The sequence below is a fragment of the Mus pahari genome, chromosome 3, assembly GCF_900095145.1.
Source record: "Mus pahari chromosome 3, PAHARI_EIJ_v1.1, whole genome shotgun sequence".
Classification (NCBI taxonomy): domain Eukaryota; kingdom Metazoa; phylum Chordata; class Mammalia; order Rodentia; family Muridae; genus Mus; species Mus pahari.
This window is the reverse complement of record NC_034592.1, coordinates 140,917,709-140,938,733: the sequence shown is the minus strand read 5'-3', so window position 1 is coordinate 140,938,733 and position 21,025 is coordinate 140,917,709. Positions and strand designations below refer to the sequence as shown.

The 21,025-nt window shown below is 50.1% G+C and overlaps 1 protein-coding gene across 1 annotated transcript in view; it reads right to left on the bottom strand.

Moving 5' to 3' along the window:
- Positions 1–1,795: 1,795 nt before the first annotated feature.
- Positions 1,796–21,025, bottom strand: part of Arhgap40 (Rho GTPase activating protein 40) — a 36,886-nt gene continuing 17,656 nt past the window's right edge. The window contains exons 3-15 of the mRNA XM_021195127.2: positions 19,742–19,959; positions 19,169–19,244; positions 18,667–18,818; positions 16,365–16,530; positions 12,572–12,663; positions 11,963–12,040; positions 11,419–11,578; positions 9,421–9,503; positions 7,897–8,100; positions 5,057–5,197; positions 4,105–4,280; positions 2,817–2,866; positions 1,796–1,988 (exon numbers count right to left, since the gene is read on the bottom strand). Of these exons, the coding sequence (XP_021050786.1) occupies positions 1,897–1,988; positions 2,817–2,866; positions 4,105–4,280; positions 5,057–5,197; positions 7,897–8,100; positions 9,421–9,503; positions 11,419–11,578; positions 11,963–12,040; positions 12,572–12,663; positions 16,365–16,530; positions 18,667–18,818; positions 19,169–19,244; positions 19,742–19,959 (1,688 nt within the window). The 3' untranslated portion in view covers positions 1,796–1,896. The remainder of the gene's footprint in view (positions 1,989–2,816; positions 2,867–4,104; positions 4,281–5,056; positions 5,198–7,896; positions 8,101–9,420; positions 9,504–11,418; positions 11,579–11,962; positions 12,041–12,571; positions 12,664–16,364; positions 16,531–18,666; positions 18,819–19,168; positions 19,245–19,741; positions 19,960–21,025) is intronic.

Here is a 21,025-nt window from a genome sequence, read left to right as displayed (position 1 = left end):
CATCGCCACCACCATCACCACCATCACCACTATTGCTACCACCATCACCATCATCACCACCATCACCACCATCACCTCCATCATCACCATTGCTTCCATCATCACCACAAGATCACCACCATCACTATCCTATCATGACCATTGTCACCACCACCATCTTATTAGCCATTATCATCACTACCACCATCCTGTGACCACTGCCATCATCACTCCTGTCACGACAAGATCACCCTCATCCCCATCAACATCACCACAGGATCACCCTCATCCCCATCAGCAGCATCACCAGTGGATCACCCTCATCCCCATCAGCATCACCACAGGATCACCCTCACCCCCATCAGCATCACCACAGGATCACCCTCACCCCCATCAGCATCACCACAGGATCACCCTCATCTCCATCAGCAGCATCACCAGTGGATCACCCTCATCCCCATCAGCATCACCACAGGATCACCCTCATCATCACCATCACCACAACCATCATTACCACCATCAGCGTGCCATAGGATGAAGTAGATGTTACCAGTGCAAACCCACGTCCATCCCTCCAGGATCACAGAGTCCATGTACTGTAACCATTTCGAACTCTATCTGTATCTCTAGTCAAGAGCTCACTGGCAGTCAGAGCCACTCTACCAGGCCCTCAGACAGCCTGGCAATGCCCATCGTCGTCGGGAGCAGCCTGTATTCAGTGCCTGGACTTGACTCCCTCCTCTGTGCTCCCATGTGCCTGCCACCCTTGTTCTTTACCCCTGGGAGGGGTGACTCAAATGGACAGCGTCTACATTGTTTCTCAGGGTCCCTCAGCAGAAGTAAGCTCTACTTGCCCATTGTGGCAACTTGGTCGATAATGCACCCACTGGTGGTGGCCTCCCCTTCTTTCTCATAAGCTCACTCTCCAGACTCCTGGGAGCACTACTCTCCAGACTCCTGGGAGCACTACTCTCCAGACTCCTGGGAGCACNACTCTCCAGACTCCTGGGAGCACTACTCTCCAGACTCCTGGGAGCACTACTCTCCAGACTCCTGGGAGCACCGCTTGCTCTTCAATCTTTATCTCAGAGCTTACTGAGGAGAGCTGAGATGGAGACACTGGAGGTGGAGTTTATAAAACTTTTGGTATAAATTAGATGCTCAACATATTCATTATTGAATGAATGAATGAATGAATGAATGAGGCTTCACTTCCCCCAAGGAGAAGTCAGACTTGGACAGGCGTTGGAGGTAAGCATGCTGCCCTTCCTCCCATCCAGGCTTCCTACTCTAGGCACCGGCACCGCCCCTGGCCCTGCTGGGCAGGGTGAAGGTGTGGCCAGAGCCCGTGGGCTAGCACAGCAAAGTGTTTTATCTCCCAACTCCAGTCAGCTGCCCCAAACAACACCACCCACCGTGAGCCAGGCTAGGGAGGACGAGGTGAACATGGCCTTGAGCTAGTTGTGCGTTTAATGTTGAAGCAACTTAAATATGCTATAAAATGACACAGATCTGTAAAACAGTGTGTAAGACACAAGGGTACAAAGGGAAGTTTGTCATCTGTGCAGCTATCCTAGGACTGCCTGTGACCTCAGACGTGGGTCTCAGAGAAGACAAGGCGTTTCCCACTTTGTACTGTGGAGATGCCTCCGGAGCAACATTTTTTCTGGAAACTTCCTGCCTGTTCCTGAGAGAGTTGTCACAGTTTTTATTCCCCTTGTGTCTGGAAATTGTGGACAAACCCCTGGAGAGATGCAGGTAGCATCCTCCGGGGCTCTGTGTCTGTGGTGAGGGGCAGGCCTGACAGCTCTGTGCTGTCAGCCATAGAAGAGGTATCTCCTGGAAGGGGGACTTTGGATGAGGACCTGGCCTTCCCATGTGAACAGCGCTGTTCCCGGGCTGGATCTCCAGGCTGTCTTAGGTGGGGCTCTGCCTGATGACCCACTCTCCGTGGGGGTTGGCACGGTACAAATCTAGGAGGTAGGCATCTGGGTCCAGGCGACGTTCACCTGTGGAGAGAAGGGATTCCAGAGGTTGAGACTGTGGCAGGCAAAGATGCCGTTATCTTTCCAAGAGCCTCTCCCCAGGCAAGGTTCCACCCTCTGATTATAGGAGCCTTGCCGTGGCTCACAGTTACCCCCTTTTTCTGAGGAGACTTCTGTTAGTAGAAGATGCTTTGCTGGGAAATACAATCCCCAGGCATCCACACCAGAGGTGCCAAGAACCAATCAGCCTTCAGGGCTGATATGGCCATATAAACATGAGTCCCAGAGCCCCCTGGTGGATCTGGCAAACTCCTAGAATGCCTTTCCTAGCCTCTAACACTCCTTCCATACAAAGCTGTCTTTCAGTCACTCAAAACTCCTGGACCTGGTGTTGTCTTCCCTTCTTGGCCACAGGCTCTCTGAGGGAAGTCTGGTCCTTGGACCGGCAGCTTCACCTGCTCAGGGGAATTTGTTAGAAACACAAGTTCACAAGATACCGCCATTTCTCATCACAGTCCTGAAAGACTCTAATGCCCTACTCAGGTTTGAGTGTCATTGCTTGTCCGTGGTTCTCACAAAGCAAGGACACTTGGAGCCAGATGCCGGTGAGCCTACAGCATCCATAAAGACATCCACACTCAGGGCTGAGACTCCCCTCCCCTAGGGTGACCTTGAGACATCTTGGGAGCACTGACAGCTTTCACACCAAACACCAACCAGGAGTCAGCTCTGGGTGGAGCTGCCCATGAAGGAAGAGTTCCTAAGTTAGCCTCGCTCATCTTGACCCTCACAGCAGGGGAGATGGAAGCCTGAAGCCCCCACTGTAGACTCACTTCCCACCAGGGAACTTACCGATATTTCCTCCAACTTCATAAACAAGGAACGTGACCGGCTTTGCGTTACTGTAAGACAGAGGAAAATCGCCCGCTGGGCTCTATTACACAAGGCAAGGCCACCCCAGGTCTGGAAGGACCATCCTCGGGTATTTGTGGTCCTAGTAGGAAGGGCCTGAGGATTCTTCTGAGAGAACTGGAGCCAGTGAAAGAGGCCAGCCTCCAGGGTCAGAGAGGGGAAGGGAGAGGCAGGGAGGTAGTCCTTGGGAAAGATCAGCCCCAGGAGCTCTGCCACAGGGCATAGGAAGTGGGCTCCAGGGGGTGAGGTCAGGGTGACAAGTGGAGAGAGAACCCTGCAGTGAGCACCAGATTCTGCATCGAGGAGGAATGTGGACATTGTATGATTATGTGTGGGTTATAATAATACAAGTATACAATTATCCGATGATGATTGTAGGTGTCCTGGATTCAGCTCCAGGGTCTGCCCTTGATTAGCTCTGTGTCTTTGGACATGCCCTACCTTCTGGGCCTGCTTTCTTTCTTCTTCCTTCCTTCCTTCCTTCCTTCCTTCCTTCCTTCCTTCCTTCCTTCCTTCCTTCCTTTCTTTCTTTCTCTTTCTTTCTTTCTCTTTCTTTCTTTCTTTTTCTTTCTTTCTTTCTTTCTTTCTTTCTTTCTTTCTTTCTTTCTTTCTTTCTTTCTTTCTTTCTTTCTTTTGACACAGAGTTTCTCTATTTAACAACCCCGGCTGTCCAGGAACTCGCTTTGTAGACCAGGCTGGCCTGAAACTCAGAAATCTGCCTGCCTCTGCCTTCCCAAGTGCTGGGATTAAAGGCATGCCACATGACTATTGATGTTTAATTATGAGTTGGGGGGGGGCGTACATGCACATGTGTGTAGATGTCTGTGGAGGCCAGATTGCTGTATACCCTGGAGCTGGAGTCACAGATGGTCATGGGATGCCTGGCTGGGGCAGCTGGGAACCGAACTCCAGTCCTCTGTAACAGTAGTCGGTGCTCTTAACCACTGGGCTGTCTCTCCAGCCCCTCTGTTAAGGCCTTTCATTGCCATTTTAGCATTCCATGCACTGTCTGACCTACAGTAGCTGTTTATTAATATATATTAAAATCAGTGATGAATGGTGGCCCTTTTCATTATTATTTGGAGCCAAGGAGCTCTAAAAAGGCTGACCACCACAGAAAGGGGAAGGCCAGGGACAGACATGTGTAACTCCTCATGGCCTTCAGCAGGAAGGGACAAAACCATGCAGGGCAGAAGGGAGGCTCCTGCCTCATGGAGGTGGCACTTACTGTGAGAGAAGGCTGTTTGGGTCCTCACTGCCCTCTTCAGGCCGTGAGCCAGGGCTAAGGTGCTCTGTGAACAGCTTCAGGACGTGGGTCACCCTGGTGCTAGGATTCAGAGGCACCTGCAGCAGATCCATGCTAGGCCAGGTCACCTGGACCTGGATCTTTGCCACTTTGGGAGTCTGGAGATGGAAATTTGGAGATGAAGAAACCGGACCCTTCCATCATCCCTGCAATTCATGCTCACATGTAATACTTAGACCAGTATTCAACATCACATGCATACGCAAGCCCACGTCTACAGCCAGGTGTGGAAATGCATGAACACAGTAGCACATACGAGCTACATACAGATGTGCACATGTACACCCTGGCTCATGTCTGCTGGTCAACACACACAGTTTGAGATACAAAGACACACAGACACACACAGATACACAAACACAGGTACACAAACAGACATACACACAGAGACAAACACTGAGAGATACACAGGCACACAGAGAAACACAGACACACAGAAATACACACACACACACACACACACACACACACACACACACACACACACACACACGACTTTCCCAAGTGGCTGTGTATGTGTATGTCTTCAATTCTTCCACATCTCTGTCTCACAGAGAAGCCCTATCCACTTTCCGAACCCCGCCTCAGGTTCACAAAGGACTTTCTAAACTTAGGGCCAAGTCTGTGTCTTCCAGAACCCCTCCCACTCCCCCCCCAACCCCACCCCAAGCCAGCTTCCCATCCTTCAGCCCCTGCCTCTGGTTTCAAAGAGCCAGCTCCTCAATCTCTGAGATGCGGCTCGGGCGCCTCCTGGAGGTCACAGACGGTTATGCATGGCAGCTTGGTGGCAGGGCCGAGGAAAAACCTGGATGCCCTCCCTCAACCGTGTCTCCACCTTCCATCTCTCCATTCACCTGATGTGGGAGCCACTCACCGCCTCAAGCCCTTCCCCAGCCTTGTCTCTGTCCACGTGTGTCCTCCACAGCCAAGTCTTGAGGCCCCCATCACAGAGCTGGGAACGACGGCCATTACTGTCATTCAGTTTTCGCACTTGAGCTACCAAGAAAGAGGCGACCTGTCCAGAAAGAATCATGTTTCCGCTGAGTTGCTGTGACAGTGGCAAGCAAGGCCCCATTTCGGCCATCGCTGCCTCTCCCACACAGGGCTTGAAACTGACTCCTTGAAGCTTCTGCCAGAGATGTTAGAGGTTTAGCCCCAGTGAGGACCCTGGAGTATTAGACTCAGGATGGGGCAGTCCCCGGGGCTTCTGGACAGAGCTGTGCTTACAGGAAGCTCCTCACCATGCAGAAATGTTCCCCCACACACATCTGGCCTCCAGAGTTCCTGGAGACCTGCAGGTCAGCTCAGCCACTGTGCAGTGAGAATCTAGCAAAGATCCAGCGACCCTCTTTCCAAGGTTCAACAGACTATGAGGTGTAGAAACCTAATCACAGTGACACCTGTGGAGAAGTCGATGACATTTCTATCTTGCTGTATACACCTGTGCTGTCTGATATTAAAAAAAAAAAACCTAGTATTTAAGGAATGCCTTTTAAAAAACAAAACAAAACAAAACAAAACAAAACTTCCTATAACAGGAAAAATATAGAATCCAAGAGCTGACTCGGCGGGTAAGATCACTGGCTGCTCTTCCACTAGAACTAGCTGGTCCCTAGCATCCAACATCACGTGGAGCTCCCCCTCTTTGGATTTGAAGTCTTCTTTTGACCTTTGCAGGGACCAGGGACATATGTGGTGTGGCCATACGCATGCAGGCCAAATGCTCACACAGACAAAATAAAAATAAATCTTTAAAACAATTGCAACTCACTGTGTTTTAATAGCAATGTAAGTTAGGGGGTTGCATGCAAAGAAAAAAAGGAATTATGGGAGTCTGGGAAGCAGGTAGGGGGTTTTCAGCAGAACAATTGACCCTGAACTGAGTCTTTTAAAAAAAAAAAAAGCATCCTTTATTTTTTAAGGCACCAAGCTCTGCCTTTGGAGAAAGGGGAAAGAGTGTCCAGGCAGGGTGAAGGGCTTAAGCGGAAACCCAGAGATGGGAAGCCCAGGGTGCATTCGAAAGCTTTGCTGGAATATATTAAGTGTGTGCCTGTGTTGCTGTGAATATGCTTGGCACAAGGAGTGGCACGATTAGGAGGTGTGGCCTTGGTGAAGGAGGTGTGGCCTTGTTGGAGGAAGTGTATCTTTGTTGGGGTGGGCAATCAGACCCTCCACCTAACTACATGGGAGCCAGCCCTCTAGCTGCCTTCTGAACAAAGGTAAAACTCTTAGCTCCTGCACCAGGCCTGCCCGGATGCTGCCGTGTACCCGCCTTGATGATAATGGACTGAACCTCTGAACCTGTAAGCCAGCCCCAGTTAAATCTTGATCCTTATAGGAGCTGACGCGGTCATGGTCTCTGTTCACAGCAATGAAACCCTGACTCAGGCAGCGCCTCACGGAGGGCAGAAGAGGGCATCAGAATCTCTAGGACTGGAGTGACGGGCTGCTGTGAGCTGCCACGTGGGTGCTGGGAATCAAACCCAGGTCCTCTGGAAGAGCAGTCAGTGCTCTTAACCACTGAGCCATCTCTCCAGCCCCCACTGCTCCCACCGCTGATGCATTTAAAACAGCAGCTGGCTCAAGACAGAAGATCTGGGGCCACTCAAAGAAAACTGCATCCCTCTGGGGGATCAATCTGACTTGTGGATGAAGGGACGGATAAGATGGAAGATGGGTAGATGCACAGGCACATGGTGGGTAGATTGGGTGGCTAGTGAATGATAGGTGGATCGGTATGCAGGTAAAACACAGATGAACGGCTAGCTGGGTGAGTGTTTGGATGGGTGAGCGTATATAAACGTGTGCATAGTGGATAGATGAATAGATGGTAGGTAGGTGAGTGGGTGGGTGGGTACATTGCCGAGTAGGCAGTGGGTGGATAGAGGGATGAGTGTGAGTATGGGTAAATGCATAAGGGGATGAATGAGTGGGCGGATAACAGATGGATGGATGGCTGATCAGGTGGATGGTGGGTAGATGATAAGTAGATAGCTAGGTGAGTGGTGAGTGGTGGATAAGTGGGGATCGTTTGGTCAAATGGGTAGGCAGATGACTGATAAGTGGGTAGTTGGATACGTGGGTGGAAAGTTGTTTGGGCCAATGGGCAAATGGATAGGAGACTAATGGATTGAGCAAATGGTCTGAGCAGCCCCCGTGGATGGTGCCAATTGTGTGGTGGGAAAACTGAGTGCTAGAAGGATCTTCTCAGGCTCCTGTCCCACCTACAACTTCCGTAGACTAGGACCAGGTGTGTGATCCCCTCTGTGTGATGCCCCCCCCCCACACACACACACTCTTGCGTCTCTGCATGTTTTCATGGTAGGGGCAGGGATAACTCTGATGTCTGGTTTTGGCCTCCCTTGGGCAGGACTTATGCCCCTGAGTCTCAAAGCTGGACATTCTTGCTAGACTAAACTAGGGGTGATGAGGGAGCTGGAGGGCTTCGAGTTGGCTGAGAGGTGAGGGGTTGGGGTTGTAGGGAAAGAAAATGTTGTCTTCTTAGACATGAATGCAGGGAAGGAAAATCCTGGCCTCTGCACACTCCCGCAGAGTTGTAGGAAGAGCTCTAAGTAACAGCTCGAAACATGGTACCCATGATAGAGGGAGTGGGTATCTGGGTCAGGGAAATGAAGAATGGTGGAGACTGTGATGGACAGACAGACTGATGGACAGACAGACAGACTAATGGATGGACCCACTGCCATCACTCACCGTCCAAAGCAGGTCCTGGTACTGCACCATCATGCACACCACTTCAGCTGCGCCCTCTGCCAGCTGCTTCTCACCTTTGGTGAGCTTGGGAGGCCGCCCCCGGGGCAGGAAGAGATTGGGGGCCATCACTGTGGAAACATTCCACAAGGTCATCTTGTTGTGCTGTTCCTGAGCTGCCACCTTCCTGAGGAATTCCAGGAGTGCCTAGGGAAGGACACAGACCCTGCCTTAAATTCCAGCACAGCTCTTTGTAGAAGTCTGGGCAGGAAGGGGTGGATCACAGCTACCACTGATGCCTTGTGACCCTGGCCCAGCAGCTAGCCTCTCACATGCGCTGCCATCAGCTGCGATGTGCCTCAGGAAGTTTTACTGTTGGGCCCATTTTACAGAGAAAGAGTCTGGCTTAGAAAATGTGCCAAGGGCCACGTAGTAAAGGTGAAGAGAGAGAGATGGATGGATGGATGGATGGATGGATGGATGGATGGATAGATGAATGGAAAGATGGATGGATGGATGGAAAGATGGATGGATGGACCGGTGGAAAGATGGATGGATGAAAAGACAATACTCAGAAGAAAGTGAAGGAAAGGGAGAAAGGAGTGGGAAAGAAAGAAAAAGGAAAGAAGAAAGTGATGAAAGAGACAATAGGTGGTTAGAAAAATGAAGAGGGAAAAGTCTGAGTGAGGGAAAGGAGGGAAGGGGGAAGGAAGGAAGGAAGGAAGAAGGAAGGAAGAAGGAAGGAAGAAGGAAGGAAGGGACAAAGGAAGGGAGGAACAGAGGAAGGGAGGTATACATTGAGCTCCTACAGGGGCCCACATCCTCTATGCCATGATTTCTCCTGTGCTAGCTCCTGTAGCACCAAAACAATCAAACAAAATACTTCATCATCCTCAGTGACTAACAGGGAGTAGAAATTCCAAGATGAAGTTCTCAGGTCCTTTGTGGGCCCATCAAACCCAGCCCCTGCCCCTGCCCCAGCCCCAGCCCCAGCCCCCGCCCTCGCCCCACCCCCACCCCCAGCCCCACCCCCAACCCCAGCCCTCAGCACCCATTCCCAGGTCACACAGTGAAAGGCCCCAGAGGAGACTGTTTTTCAAACTGGCTCTCAGTAGAACACTAACACCACACCATGGCTGAGAAGGACAGTGAGCAGCTGAGTCTGGGATGCGCTGGCTGCTCCAGCCCCACTCTGAGATGCACAAGGCCTTGGCATACCAAAGCCTCGGAGAGGTTCTCAGGGGAGAGTAGTCTGAACTAGTGCATCTCCTGGCTGCTCCCCTGACTTCTCGTCAGCACACAGAGCCCTGGCCCTAGAAGATGTTGGCACCGAGTGGATCAGGTGTGTTCTGAGAGCTCTCCTGCTTTCTTTGGGGGAAGACTCTCGGACAAGGACTGTGTAGGCCAGTGGTCACCACACCCACACCTGGTATGGCTGTGTGATGAAGGCATGAACAGAAGGATGAGCGCCTTCAGAGCCAGCCCTGAGGCTGAGGCCTGAGACCAAGGCGTGAAAGTCACTTTTACCTTCAAGGTGTTGCGGTTGGGTTCGGGCAGGAGGAGGACAAGGAGGTGGAGAGCCTGCAGGCGCTGTTTCAGGTCAGGGATGTCTGCAGAAGAGGGAGGTGGGGAGGGAGAGGCTCAGGAATGCCCCATCCTTGCTCTAGTCTCGTCCTGGGGAGACTTCAGGGCCGGGAAGCACAGCGGGTCCTTCCCACAGGACTGAGCACTACTTCCTGGCTAGCATGCTCAGGCAGAAGCCCAAGCAGTGCTGATCAAGATGACAGGCTCACTGCACACATGCTCAAGCCATATGCACCCACACATGCCTATGTGTGTCTGTATACATGCCCAGACAGACAGATAGACAGGCACTGTGCTGAATTATGGCCCAGTGTCACGAATGCCAGAAGCCACAAAGTCATTCCTGGGAAGACGCCTTGATAGCTCTCTTGTCCAGGACAGAAGGTCTCCCCATAACCTTCACGAGATGAAGGTTGGAAAGGAAAAGCTTGCTCACACCGGAGGTCAGAGTCTCCAGGAGGAAGGGGGGGGATATCGAATGTCAGGTCAGGGGTGCCCCCCCCCCAAGCACTGACGTTTGAACTTGGGCAAGTGGCAGTGAAGTAGTGTGGGGGAAATCCCCTCTAGTCAGAGAGCAGCAGGCTGGGAGGGTTAGGGGCAGGTTGCAGAGGGGGGAGCATCCCCGTGGGTGTCTTACTACAGGGAGAGAGGGCCTGTGAGGATGGGGTCAAGTCCTTCTGCAAGTGTGTTGGGGACGGTTGGCTTGATGCATGTTTGTTTGTTTGTTTTTTGTTTTTTGGGTTTTTTTGTTTGTTGGTTTGTTTGGTTTTTTTGTTTTTGTTTTTTGAGACAGGGTTTCTCTGTATAGCCCTCACTTTGTAGACCAGGCTGACTTTGAACTCAGAAATCCGCCTGCCTCTGCCTCCCAAGTGCTGGGATTAAAGGTGTGCGCCACCACGCCCGACTTTGATGCATGTTTTGAAAGGAGGCTGTGAGAAGAGAGAGAGAAAGGGAGAGAGAGAGAGAGAGAGAGAGAGAGAGAGAGAGAGAGAGAGAGAGAGAGCTCAGAGTTCTGCTGCTGGGGATGGTGGAGTTCAGGTGGCCTGAACATGGAGTGTGTGTGTGTGTGTGTGTGTGTGTGTGTGTGTGTATGTGTGTGTGTGTGTATAGGCCAGAGGTGGACACCAGGTAGGGTGTCTTCCTCAATTGCTCTCTACCCTACTTTTTATTATTATTATTTTATTTTTTGAACTGTTTGCTGAACCTGAAACTCACTGAATGGCTAGGCAGGCTGGCTGGCGAGCTCAGGAGATCCCCCTGCCTCTGATTCGCCTGTGCTGGGACTGCAGAGCCATGTGACTCCGGCTGACTTTTACCTGGAGACATGAACTCAAGTCTCCATGCCGTGTGTGGTGAGCCCTCTATTGACCAATCAGCCCCACCAAGTTGCTGAGAGAGAGAAAGGCCACCACACACAGGGGTCCACAGATCCATTCGCCTGAGAAGCCCCAGCCCGTGGATGTCAAGAACCCCAGGCACCACGATGAAAGGAGAAAGCAGATTCCTGACGGTTGCTCTCTGACCTCCACGGGTGCTCCACGGCATGTGCTCTGCCCCCCCCCCCAAAGCTTTTCATCTTTTAAGAAAAGAACTGAAGCTAGCTAGTTCCCACCCCTCACCCCATCCATGTCAGGACCGATAACAAGGTTAGCTGCCAAAGCCCCAACTCTTTCTCCCGTGTCAGTCATGTACAAATAACATTCACTTGACAGACATATGCACCAATACCCACCACGCACATGCCTGTGTATCCACATACATGCTTATACACACGCCAACACACTTCCAGCCCCATCAGCTTGGGATCCCAGAGGACAGACATTTCTGAACTGGCATCCTGTGTGCCTGCTGCTGCCCTCTGGCACCTTCCCCACCAGAGCGAGGGGCTCCCACTGCCCCACCGGCCCCCGCGCATGCGCACTACTGTCAACACACACGCACCGGGCACTGATGCAAAGGCTGGGAGGTACTCGGCCGTGAGCAGAGGCGCAGGCAGCTTCCTGAGGAACCTCTTGAGCAAGTCAGATGCATCGTTGGGATGAACCTTGTCCCAGCTAACGAGGCCGGCATAGAAGTCTCGCTCCAGCTTTTGCTCCAGCCCCTAGAGAGAAGAGGGCCACCAAGAAGTTGCTCACAGCCCCCCACCCCCACCCCATATGCTGCTCACTCTGTCTGGGCTTCAGTGTCCTCAAAGGCAGGGACAATGCCAGCACTTCTCGACATCCTTGTTGTGAGGATGGGATGCCATCCTGTGTGGAACCACAGTGTGCAGGAAGCAGGGAGGGCTCCGCTCCATGGTGTTGGCAGTGTGTGTGACTCCAGAACCCACTGCTCTACTGGGCTACCTTTCTGTCTCCTAGAATCCCACAACCATACTAAAGGCTGGCCACAGACTAGCCAGAACCCTGATTCTCTCTCAGCCAATCACGGCACAGGGCTTGGAGAGCTGAGGCGGCCTTTAGAGGTGGAAGAAGCCAGCCATTACCTTGACCCTGGCCTGGGATCCCGGCACTCTGAGGATGCCTTCCGTGTCCAGCCCTCTTTGTTCCAAACAGGACAGCAACTATCAGAAACAGAAATCGTCATTCAAGCTGACCGCTGCTGACTAGTGGGTCTGATCAGGGTCTGTCTGTCTGTCATGAAAACCAGGACGGGGGGGGGGGGGGGGGGCTACAAGAGTTTCTTCAAATGACAAGAGCCCTTGTTATTGTTTTCATGGCTATGGGGATATAGCCAGGGTCTTGCACATGTTGGGCAAGGGTTCTACCCCTGAGCCAAATCATCAGCGTATCCGAGCTTCCTGGACCACTTTGTGAGCCAAGTACCGTGCTGAGAGCTTTGGAGACATTTTTTGTTTTTTAATTTATTTAATCCTCAACTAAAGGAGACTGTTGTTAGAACTCCAGCTCACAGATATCAAAAGGAAGGATCTAGAAGGTCAGAGCTGTACCCAGCTCTCTCAACTAGCAGACACCAGGGGCAGAATTTGAACCCAGCTCTCCTCCTCTGAAGCCCAGGCTCTTTCCCCTAAGGTAGGTGGTTCTCAGAGTCAGCCCTCCAAGGGGTAAGGAAACCCAAGCTGGGGACAACTTACAGCTTGCAGGAGCAGTGGGACCTGGGTGCTGGGGAAGACTCGGTGGTCAGCTTCCAGAAGGCTGTGAAGAGGCACGCCAAAAAGGCCAGAGTCTGCAGGAGGCAAGAAGAGCAGAGGCAGACTCGTTCCTCCGGGGGACCAAGCTCTGGGGAGAGGTGGCACTGAAGCGCCTGGCCTCAGAAATGGTGGCCTCAGGCATGCCTCAGCATAGCCCTCTCCCCTGGCTAAGGAAGAACTAAAAGAAAAATGTCCACCACCTTAGTGTGAGCCAACAGGCCAGGGCAGAGCTGCCTAGGGCCGCAGGGATGGGCCAAGAGCCAGGGTCTCAGTCATCCTGGCTTAAAGTTGTCGCCAGACAAACCCCTTCATTGTCTTCTCTTCTGCTCTTTCTTCCACCAGCCTTCTTGTCTCTACTTGACCCATCCTGCCTCTTCCCCCACATCCCCCCCCATCTCTGAAGAACGACAACAAAGCCACAAATGCATGGTGGGATGTTGAGAGTGATACGGTTGGATGAGCACACACTAAATGGTACCATATGTCCAGAACTTCATAAGAACTGTGTACAACAGCTCATGCCTGTAGTCCTAGCACTCCAGAGGCTGAGGCAGGGAAAGAAAAAGCTAAAAGCCAGCCTGGGCTACATTTTTTGTAATTCTGTCCAAAAAAAAAATTTTTTTTAATTTGATGCATTCAAACTGTTAAATATAACAACTGTGGCTATGTTCTGTACCAGGGAAAATATGAACAGAAGACCTATCCTCTAGTAGGGAAATGGTTAAACATACTAGTGTAGTCAGGAAAAGGGACATAGTGTAACGGCTAAAAATGATGATTTCCTTTAAACCACTGAAGACATAAATTGAGGAAGACATTAAGGGACAGGCAGGCCTCTCTTGTTCGTGGATTAGCAGAATTAATATTGTGGAAACAGCCGTATTACAGATTACCAATACTCCAATGACACTTTCCTCAGAACTAGAAAAGGCAATCCTAAAATTCACACTCTGAATGGCCAAATCAAATCCGGAGCAGAAAGAGCAGCAGTGGAAACCTCACAACACCCGATGTAAACGACACTACAGAGACGTCGTGACAAAATGTTAGACGGGAAAACAGACACATAGGCGACCGGACTGGAGCACATGGCCCAGGAGCAAACCCACACAGCTATGGCCGCTAATGTTTGACAAAGGCGGGGAAAAGAATCCTCTTCAACAGCGTCAGGGAAGCTGGGTTTCACGTGTAGAAGAAACTCGAGCCATCACTTTCCCCCAAATAAATTCAAAATGCACCAAAGACCTTGATGTAAGACCAAAGCTCTGATGTGCTTAGGGAAAAATACTGCAAGACAATGACACAGGCAAGGACTCTCTGAAAAGGATCCAAAGAGCAAAAACATAACCCCAAGAATTGACGGATGTGACTGAATGAAATATTTTTTTAAAAAATCCACACAAAGAAGGGAACAATTGCCAGATAATCTACAAAGTAAGAGAGGATTGTGGTCAAACTATACACACACCAGGGGATCAATATTTAGGATATACAAAGAACCCCAAATACTGAATACCAAAAAATCCAAATTGTGTGATCGGTAACAGGATAACACACCGAATAGACAATTCTGGGAAAAAATACAAATAAGCAATAAATATTTGGGGAGAAAGTTGAACATCTTTACTCAACAGAGAAATGCAAGTCAAAACTGTATTGAGACTCCATATCATCCATCCAGAACAGCTCTCTTGAAAACTAATGCACGCTAGCAAGGACTGGCAGGGATGTTGGGGGATGAACCCCTAAACAACACACTACTGGTGGGAACCCTCGCTGGGGAAGCCACTGTGGAAAACTTGTGGTGCTTCACAAAACAAAAAACCACTACATAACTGGAGCTGGAGAGGTTTCCCAAGAGTGAAGAGCACTGGTTGCTCTTGCAGAGGACCCAAGTGAGGTCTCCAGCACCCACAGGGTTGGCGACAACTCCAGTTTCAAAGATCTGATGCCCTCTTCTGATGTCAGCAGGGCACTGCACACACATGGTGCACAGGAAAACAAGGGCAGGCAAAGCATCCATACACATAAAATAAAAATAGACCTTAAAAAACAACTACTGTAGGACTACAGCGAGACCCCCACAGAAGCTAAGCCAGTGAAACACAGACACTTCCACACCCATGTTACTGCACAGTACTCACAATAGCCACGATACAGAACCAGCCTAGATGCCCATCAGTGATGTGTAGATGAAACTGTGGTACCTGGATGTGATTCAGCCAGAGAGAATGATATGCTACGTGCAAGAAGATTGACAGAGAACATCCTGGTATGTGAAATAAGCCACTCTAAAGAACAAACGCCCTGTGCTTCTTCTTATGTACAGAATCTAAATTTAACACACACTCACACAAACACACACTCACATATACACACTCATACACTTACACTCACACTCATACACACTCACATATACACATACTTACACATTCATACACATACTTACATACATACACACACACTCATATACAAATGTACACATACATACACACACTCACATATACACACTCATACACTTACACTCACACTCATACACACTCACATATACACATACTTACACATTCATACACATACTTACATACATACACACACACTCATATACAAATGTACACATACATACACACACTCACATATACACACTTACACAAACATACATACACATATACACACTCATATACACACACTCACACATATACATACACTCACATACACACAGTCACATATACACACACACACTTACACATTCACACTCATACACACACATACATATTCACATATACACACTCACACACACTCAGAAAGAATCTCTAGTGGCAGAAAAGGGTCTAAAAATTGGCTGTTTGGGAAAAAAGACGGTAATTAGGGAAAGACAAAATATCACATTTTCTCTCACATGTGGAAGGAGAACTATCATTCCAAATTCAACACTCCTCCTGTACACCTTCTTTGCTGTATGAACCTGTGCTGTGTCCCCACTGGGGACACCCTTTGTGCACCTCCACCCTTTGTGTGGGGCCTGTCCGTGTGAATAGTGGAGCTCGCTGGCACAGTCACCTACACAATGCAGACAGAGGCTTTGGATGTGTGCGGTGGGCGTGCTTGCCCTTTGTGCTTCTGCTCTCGCCAGGAGAATCTGCTCCAGGTGGCCTGGTGGTCCAGAGAGGAGGAGGAGGAGAGCTAGACCGACCCACACCTGAGCTAGACCAATCAAACACCCTCCTGCTCACCCATGCGACGAGAATGCCTAAGCCCCGGTGTTGGGGGCTGCTCATTATGGAACACTACTGTAGAAAAGTGCAGGATATAGGGCCGGGAAAATGGAAAATGTCCACAATTTTTCGTATTAAGAGGAAAAAATATATTCACACATATATGAGGTGTGGGGAGAGAGAGGGAGGGGGGATGGGGTAAAATGAATAGGAATCGTGTTTTGTTTGATTGGTTGTTTTTCTTCAAACAGATTCTTGCAGGCTGGGCACAAATTCATGATCCTCCTGCCTCAGTCACCCAAAAGCCAGGATTACAGTTTTACCATGCCACTGGCTAGGAACTGTTTTTACTTGCAGAAAAAAAAAAAAAAAAAAAAAAAAAAAAAAAAAAAAAAAAAAAAAAAAAAAAACAACTACAGGTACCAAAACATGCTAAGTGCTCCTTAGTGGTGGGGCAGGCAAAGGGTGGGTACAGAAGGTAGTAGGTTTGAAGGGGCAGCCAGGCTTCTGGCACACATGCTTACCTGGGCCTTTCCACTTCCCGCCTTTGCATCTCTTCAGGTCCAGGCCCAGGATGTCATAGAGCGCTGTCAGCTCTATCAGGGCCAAGGGAGGGATCTTCTTCATGTCCCTCGAAGACAAGTCTCCTATCCTGGTCACACCCAGTCTGCCTTTGGGAATTCTGAACCTCTAGGGTAGGTGGTAAAGACAGCCAATCAGGAGGTGTGTGGGATGCTGTGGTAGGGGTCACCGGTCCCTGGGCATTTAAGTAAGAGAAGCACAGAGTGGGTGAGACCCCAATCGGGGACCACAGCACACTCAAGTCTGGCCTCTTGCCACGTGATGTTATCTGAACCCAGTTCTCCAGCGGGAACTGTAAACAGATCCTGCCTCAGAAAGCCTTTGTGGGCAACATTGTGTCAGGCTCAAAGCTAAAGCAAGCTACAATTCAAGAAAGAGAGAGACCACCCACGGGCCTCTTATCACGTGTCTATACTTGTCTCTTATTCCTTTCACTCATGCTTCTGTTACTGTTCCACCTCTCCGCCTGGACAGTCATAGCTCCTCTTCCTGCCTATGAGCCCTGTAGAGAATGAAAAGATGAAGGCTGCTCAGCTGCTCCACCTAGAGGCCACTTTGGAGCTCTGCAGGCAGCTTTCAGCATGGTGGTGGCCAGCAAGAGGGACAGGTCTTCTGGCTCTTCCTGACAGGCTTGATCAGATCACCCTCCAGTGTCCCATGAGAGCACCTGAAGGAGATGGGTTATTTTTTGGCATGTATGCATGTATGGTATACATGCACGTGTGTTGGTGTAGGTACACACATGCATGTGGAGGCCAGAAGTTGAGTCAGGTGTCTTCTTCAATCAGTATGTATGTATGTATGCATGTATGTATTATGTGTGTATTGCATATGTATGTATGTATGTATGTATGTATGTATGTATGTATGTATGTATGTATGTATTGAGTACAGGATCTTACTACGTAGACCAGGCTGGCTTTGAACTCACAGAGATCTGCATGCCTTCCCCACCTGAGTGCTAAGATCCAAGGTGTGAAACACCACACATGTCAATCACCCGTCATTTTATTTATTGAGGCAAATTTTATTCCAGAGCTGTATTTTATAATTATAACAAGACTATAGCACACAAGCCATGGGATCCTACGTCATAGATTCAAATGCTGACTTGCACTTTATTCCCAACACTCAGGAGGCAGAGGCACTCAGTACTGAGTTCGAGGCCAGCCTTGTCTACAAGCAGAGTCCAGGCCAGCCATGGACTTATGTAATAAGATCCTGTCTAAAGTGTGTGTGTGTGTGTGTGTGTGTGTGTGTGTGTGTGTGTGTGTGCGTGCGTGTGTAGAGGTCACCACAGGTGGGAGGCAACCCCCCTAAGTTGCAGAGAGTAGTGGTCAGTGGGTCGACTTGGGCCTGGCTGCTCTAGAGCCCAGGTTCTTGCTTCTGTGCCAGCCGGCTCATCATTTCATATCTCTAAACTCACTTCCCTTTTGTCTGCCAAAACTGAAGGCATAAATGGTACACTTACCTCCCAGGGAACCTGAGACCACAAGCATGTGTGCAGGACGCCTAGGGACTGACACCTCCGGGAGGTGGCCCTCTGTAAATGATCTCACGGTTATTCAAGCACATTATATTGTGGTCAGTGAAAGCCTCCCTTGGGAATTGCAGGTCCGGAGAAGACTGTGTCCCATGAAAGAAGTCAGAATACTGCTGACTGACTGTGGGAGGGACTGCTTTCAAAAAGGGCGTGGAGGTGGGGATGTGCTTCAGGGAGCGGAGGCTTCTAGACCTGACCTGCATGGAACCTCCCACAGCTACAAACATCACATCTTATCACTGCGTACATACTGAGCTAAATTTCAGTTTTTTTTATTAGTAGAATGGATTTAATATTTATTTGTTTACAGCCTGTGTAAGTGTGCTTATGCTTGTATGCGCATGTGCGTTCCCATGTGGTGTGTGTTCTCATGTGTCTCTCTGTGTGTTTAGGCATACATGTGCCACCACAACATGGTGGTAGTCAGAGAACAACTTGGAGTAGTCTATTCTGTCCTTCTACCATGTGGGACCCAGATTTCTGAACTCAGGTTGTCAGGCATGGCCACAAATACCTCTGTCCACTGAACCATTCCACTGACCCCGTTTCTCATCCCTGACACCCAAAAGCCACCAAGATAACAGCTGCAGGAAGAATCAAGTGAATGAATGATTCAATAACTTCCCAGCTAGGTGCCTAGCATCCTGGCAGCTGTGAGGAGCTGAAGGTAGTGCTCAAAGGCCTAGGGCCAGCATCCTCACCGGCAGGGGTCCCTTGCCCCAGACAGCGGTGCCTCCTGGGGATGGCCAGGTCCTCTGTAGAAGCACAGCAGCCTGTTCAGAGTAAGCCGAGTCCATGTTGAAGATCTCCTCCACCCCAGCTGGCTCCTGTGGTCCCCCGGGCTCTGCTGATCCTGGAAAGCAGGGAGACGGGTCTAACTAGGAAGCAAGTTCCTAGGTTAAGGACTCAGGCTCACTGTCCAGGAAGTGACATTCTAGCTGCGGCCCATTGCCCAGGAAGCGAGTTCTTATCTGAGGCCAACAAAAGTGTTCACCTATCTACAGATTTTCTAGACTGAGGCCCGTGGGCCTGAAGGCTGTGGCCCATTTAGGGAACTTGTCCCTTTGGAGTTTCTTCCTGCTACTCCTGTGCAGGGATGGAGGGGGAAACCAGAGGGAGGCGTAGAGGTGAGCATTCTCTCACTTCACAGAGAGGTTGGAGCAGCCTGGATTTCCTGGGCCCTGAAGAATGAAGCCCACTTACTCAGGGGAGATGCAGAGTCCTCAGAACTGATCTTGGTCCACTTCATCCCTGAGACTCCGTTCTCTGGAGCCAATTCCTATACAAATCACAGAAACACTCAATTCGTCCTGTGGGAAGGTAACAACACACAGACCCTGGGAGATAAGAACCACTCATAGGAAGAGCAACTGAAGCCCAGGGGGGGTATGTTACTTAGCCAAGATCCCACAGAAGCTGAGTAGATGGGGAGAAACACAGGGGGCCTGACTGTCCAGCCTCGTACCCATCATGTTAACCACAGGGTTGTGTCCTTCCTATGCATCCCAGAAAGAGGATGCCCACAGAGTGTCAGGCTTCAGTGACAGCAGAACATGCGAATCACAAGCAAAAGCATTAAGTTTGTATTGACAATGACCTCGACAGAACCTAAGCTTTCAGATGCATCCAGGGACAAGCTCATATGCACTTGGGCAGCACGGCGCACAAACACCCCCACCCAGTATGGGGACATGACACACTGGCATGCAGAGAGGCATGTGAGAGTTGAAGCGACATCACGGAAACCCCAGAAAGATAGTGCCTAATGTCCCTTACCCTTGACGTGAAGACCCCAAAGATATCCCTGACATCTCTGACGGGTGCCTTCTGTCGTCTTCGGGTCGAGCGGGCATAGATGTCTAGCCGGCGGCACACAGCAGCCACCTGGGTCTGTGTCAGTGTAGACAGGAGTCCCTGATGATCACCATCCAAGTCCAGACCACCAGCAAGACCCGACAGGCCTGTGTCCTGTAGCCACTGGGATTCAGTGTCTCCTTTGGGAGGACATTAGATCAACGCATAGAACTCCACATGTGCCTTAACCATGCTCACTAACGTAAGCCTCCCATAGAGCCACGTGTTCATGCGGACATGAAGAGATTCTGCAGTGCTCATATCGAGGCACATGTTTCTCCATAGGTGAGAACTGGGGGTGCTTATAACATTGGCCAGCATCCAGATTTAAACTCATATGAACGAACTCTTAGAGACAGCAAGCCGGGGAGGGTCCCATGCACTCAGGTTCTGGAATATCAGCATGAAATGACCTCCACTCCCAGTGCTGGCAAAGACACCAGCCACAGGGTCCTGGAGGTCCAGCCATGAACAGCATGGGCTCTCTCTGTTCAAGACCTTTATATGCTGGAATAGTGCCTTTGGTTGGGTTTCATGCCAGGATCCTATAGCTGAGACCACAGCTTCTGGTCCCGCCTGCTGGGACTTTGCTGCAGGAACTCAGGTTAGGGGCTAGGATGCTGCGCCTAGGCTACCGGCCCTGGCTACCCTGACTTGGTGCTCTTCAGATCACCCTGGGGAGACACTGCCTTGTTGTGGGAGAAACAGTCAAGCGTTCACCAAGGAAGCTGTGCAGACCTGCAAGAGGGCTAGCCAGGACACAGGTAATTGTATCTCATGTATTGAACAGGTTAGTCCAGAATGAGCTGATGGTTTCAAAAATAACCAAGCAAGGGCCTGGGGAAGTGGCTCGGTGGTTAAGAGCACTAGCTGCTTTCCCAGAGGACCCCGGTTTGGTTCTCAGCACCCACATGGTCTTTAACTTCAATTCCAGGGGAGCTGATGCCCCCTTCTGGCCTTTGTAGGTACCACATGCACATGTTGCACAGATAGACATGTAGGTAAAGTGCCTATACACAGAGAAATAAATAAATCTTCAAATACTTTTAAGTTTGTGCAAAATATTCTAGCATAGCACTAAGAAAGGCAATCAATACACTCATGTAATATTCATTTGTATCTAATTATTTACTAAATATTTCCCCTTAGTCACCAACTATACTTTACTTTTTCATTGTTTTTGATTTTAAGCTTGAGGACAATTTT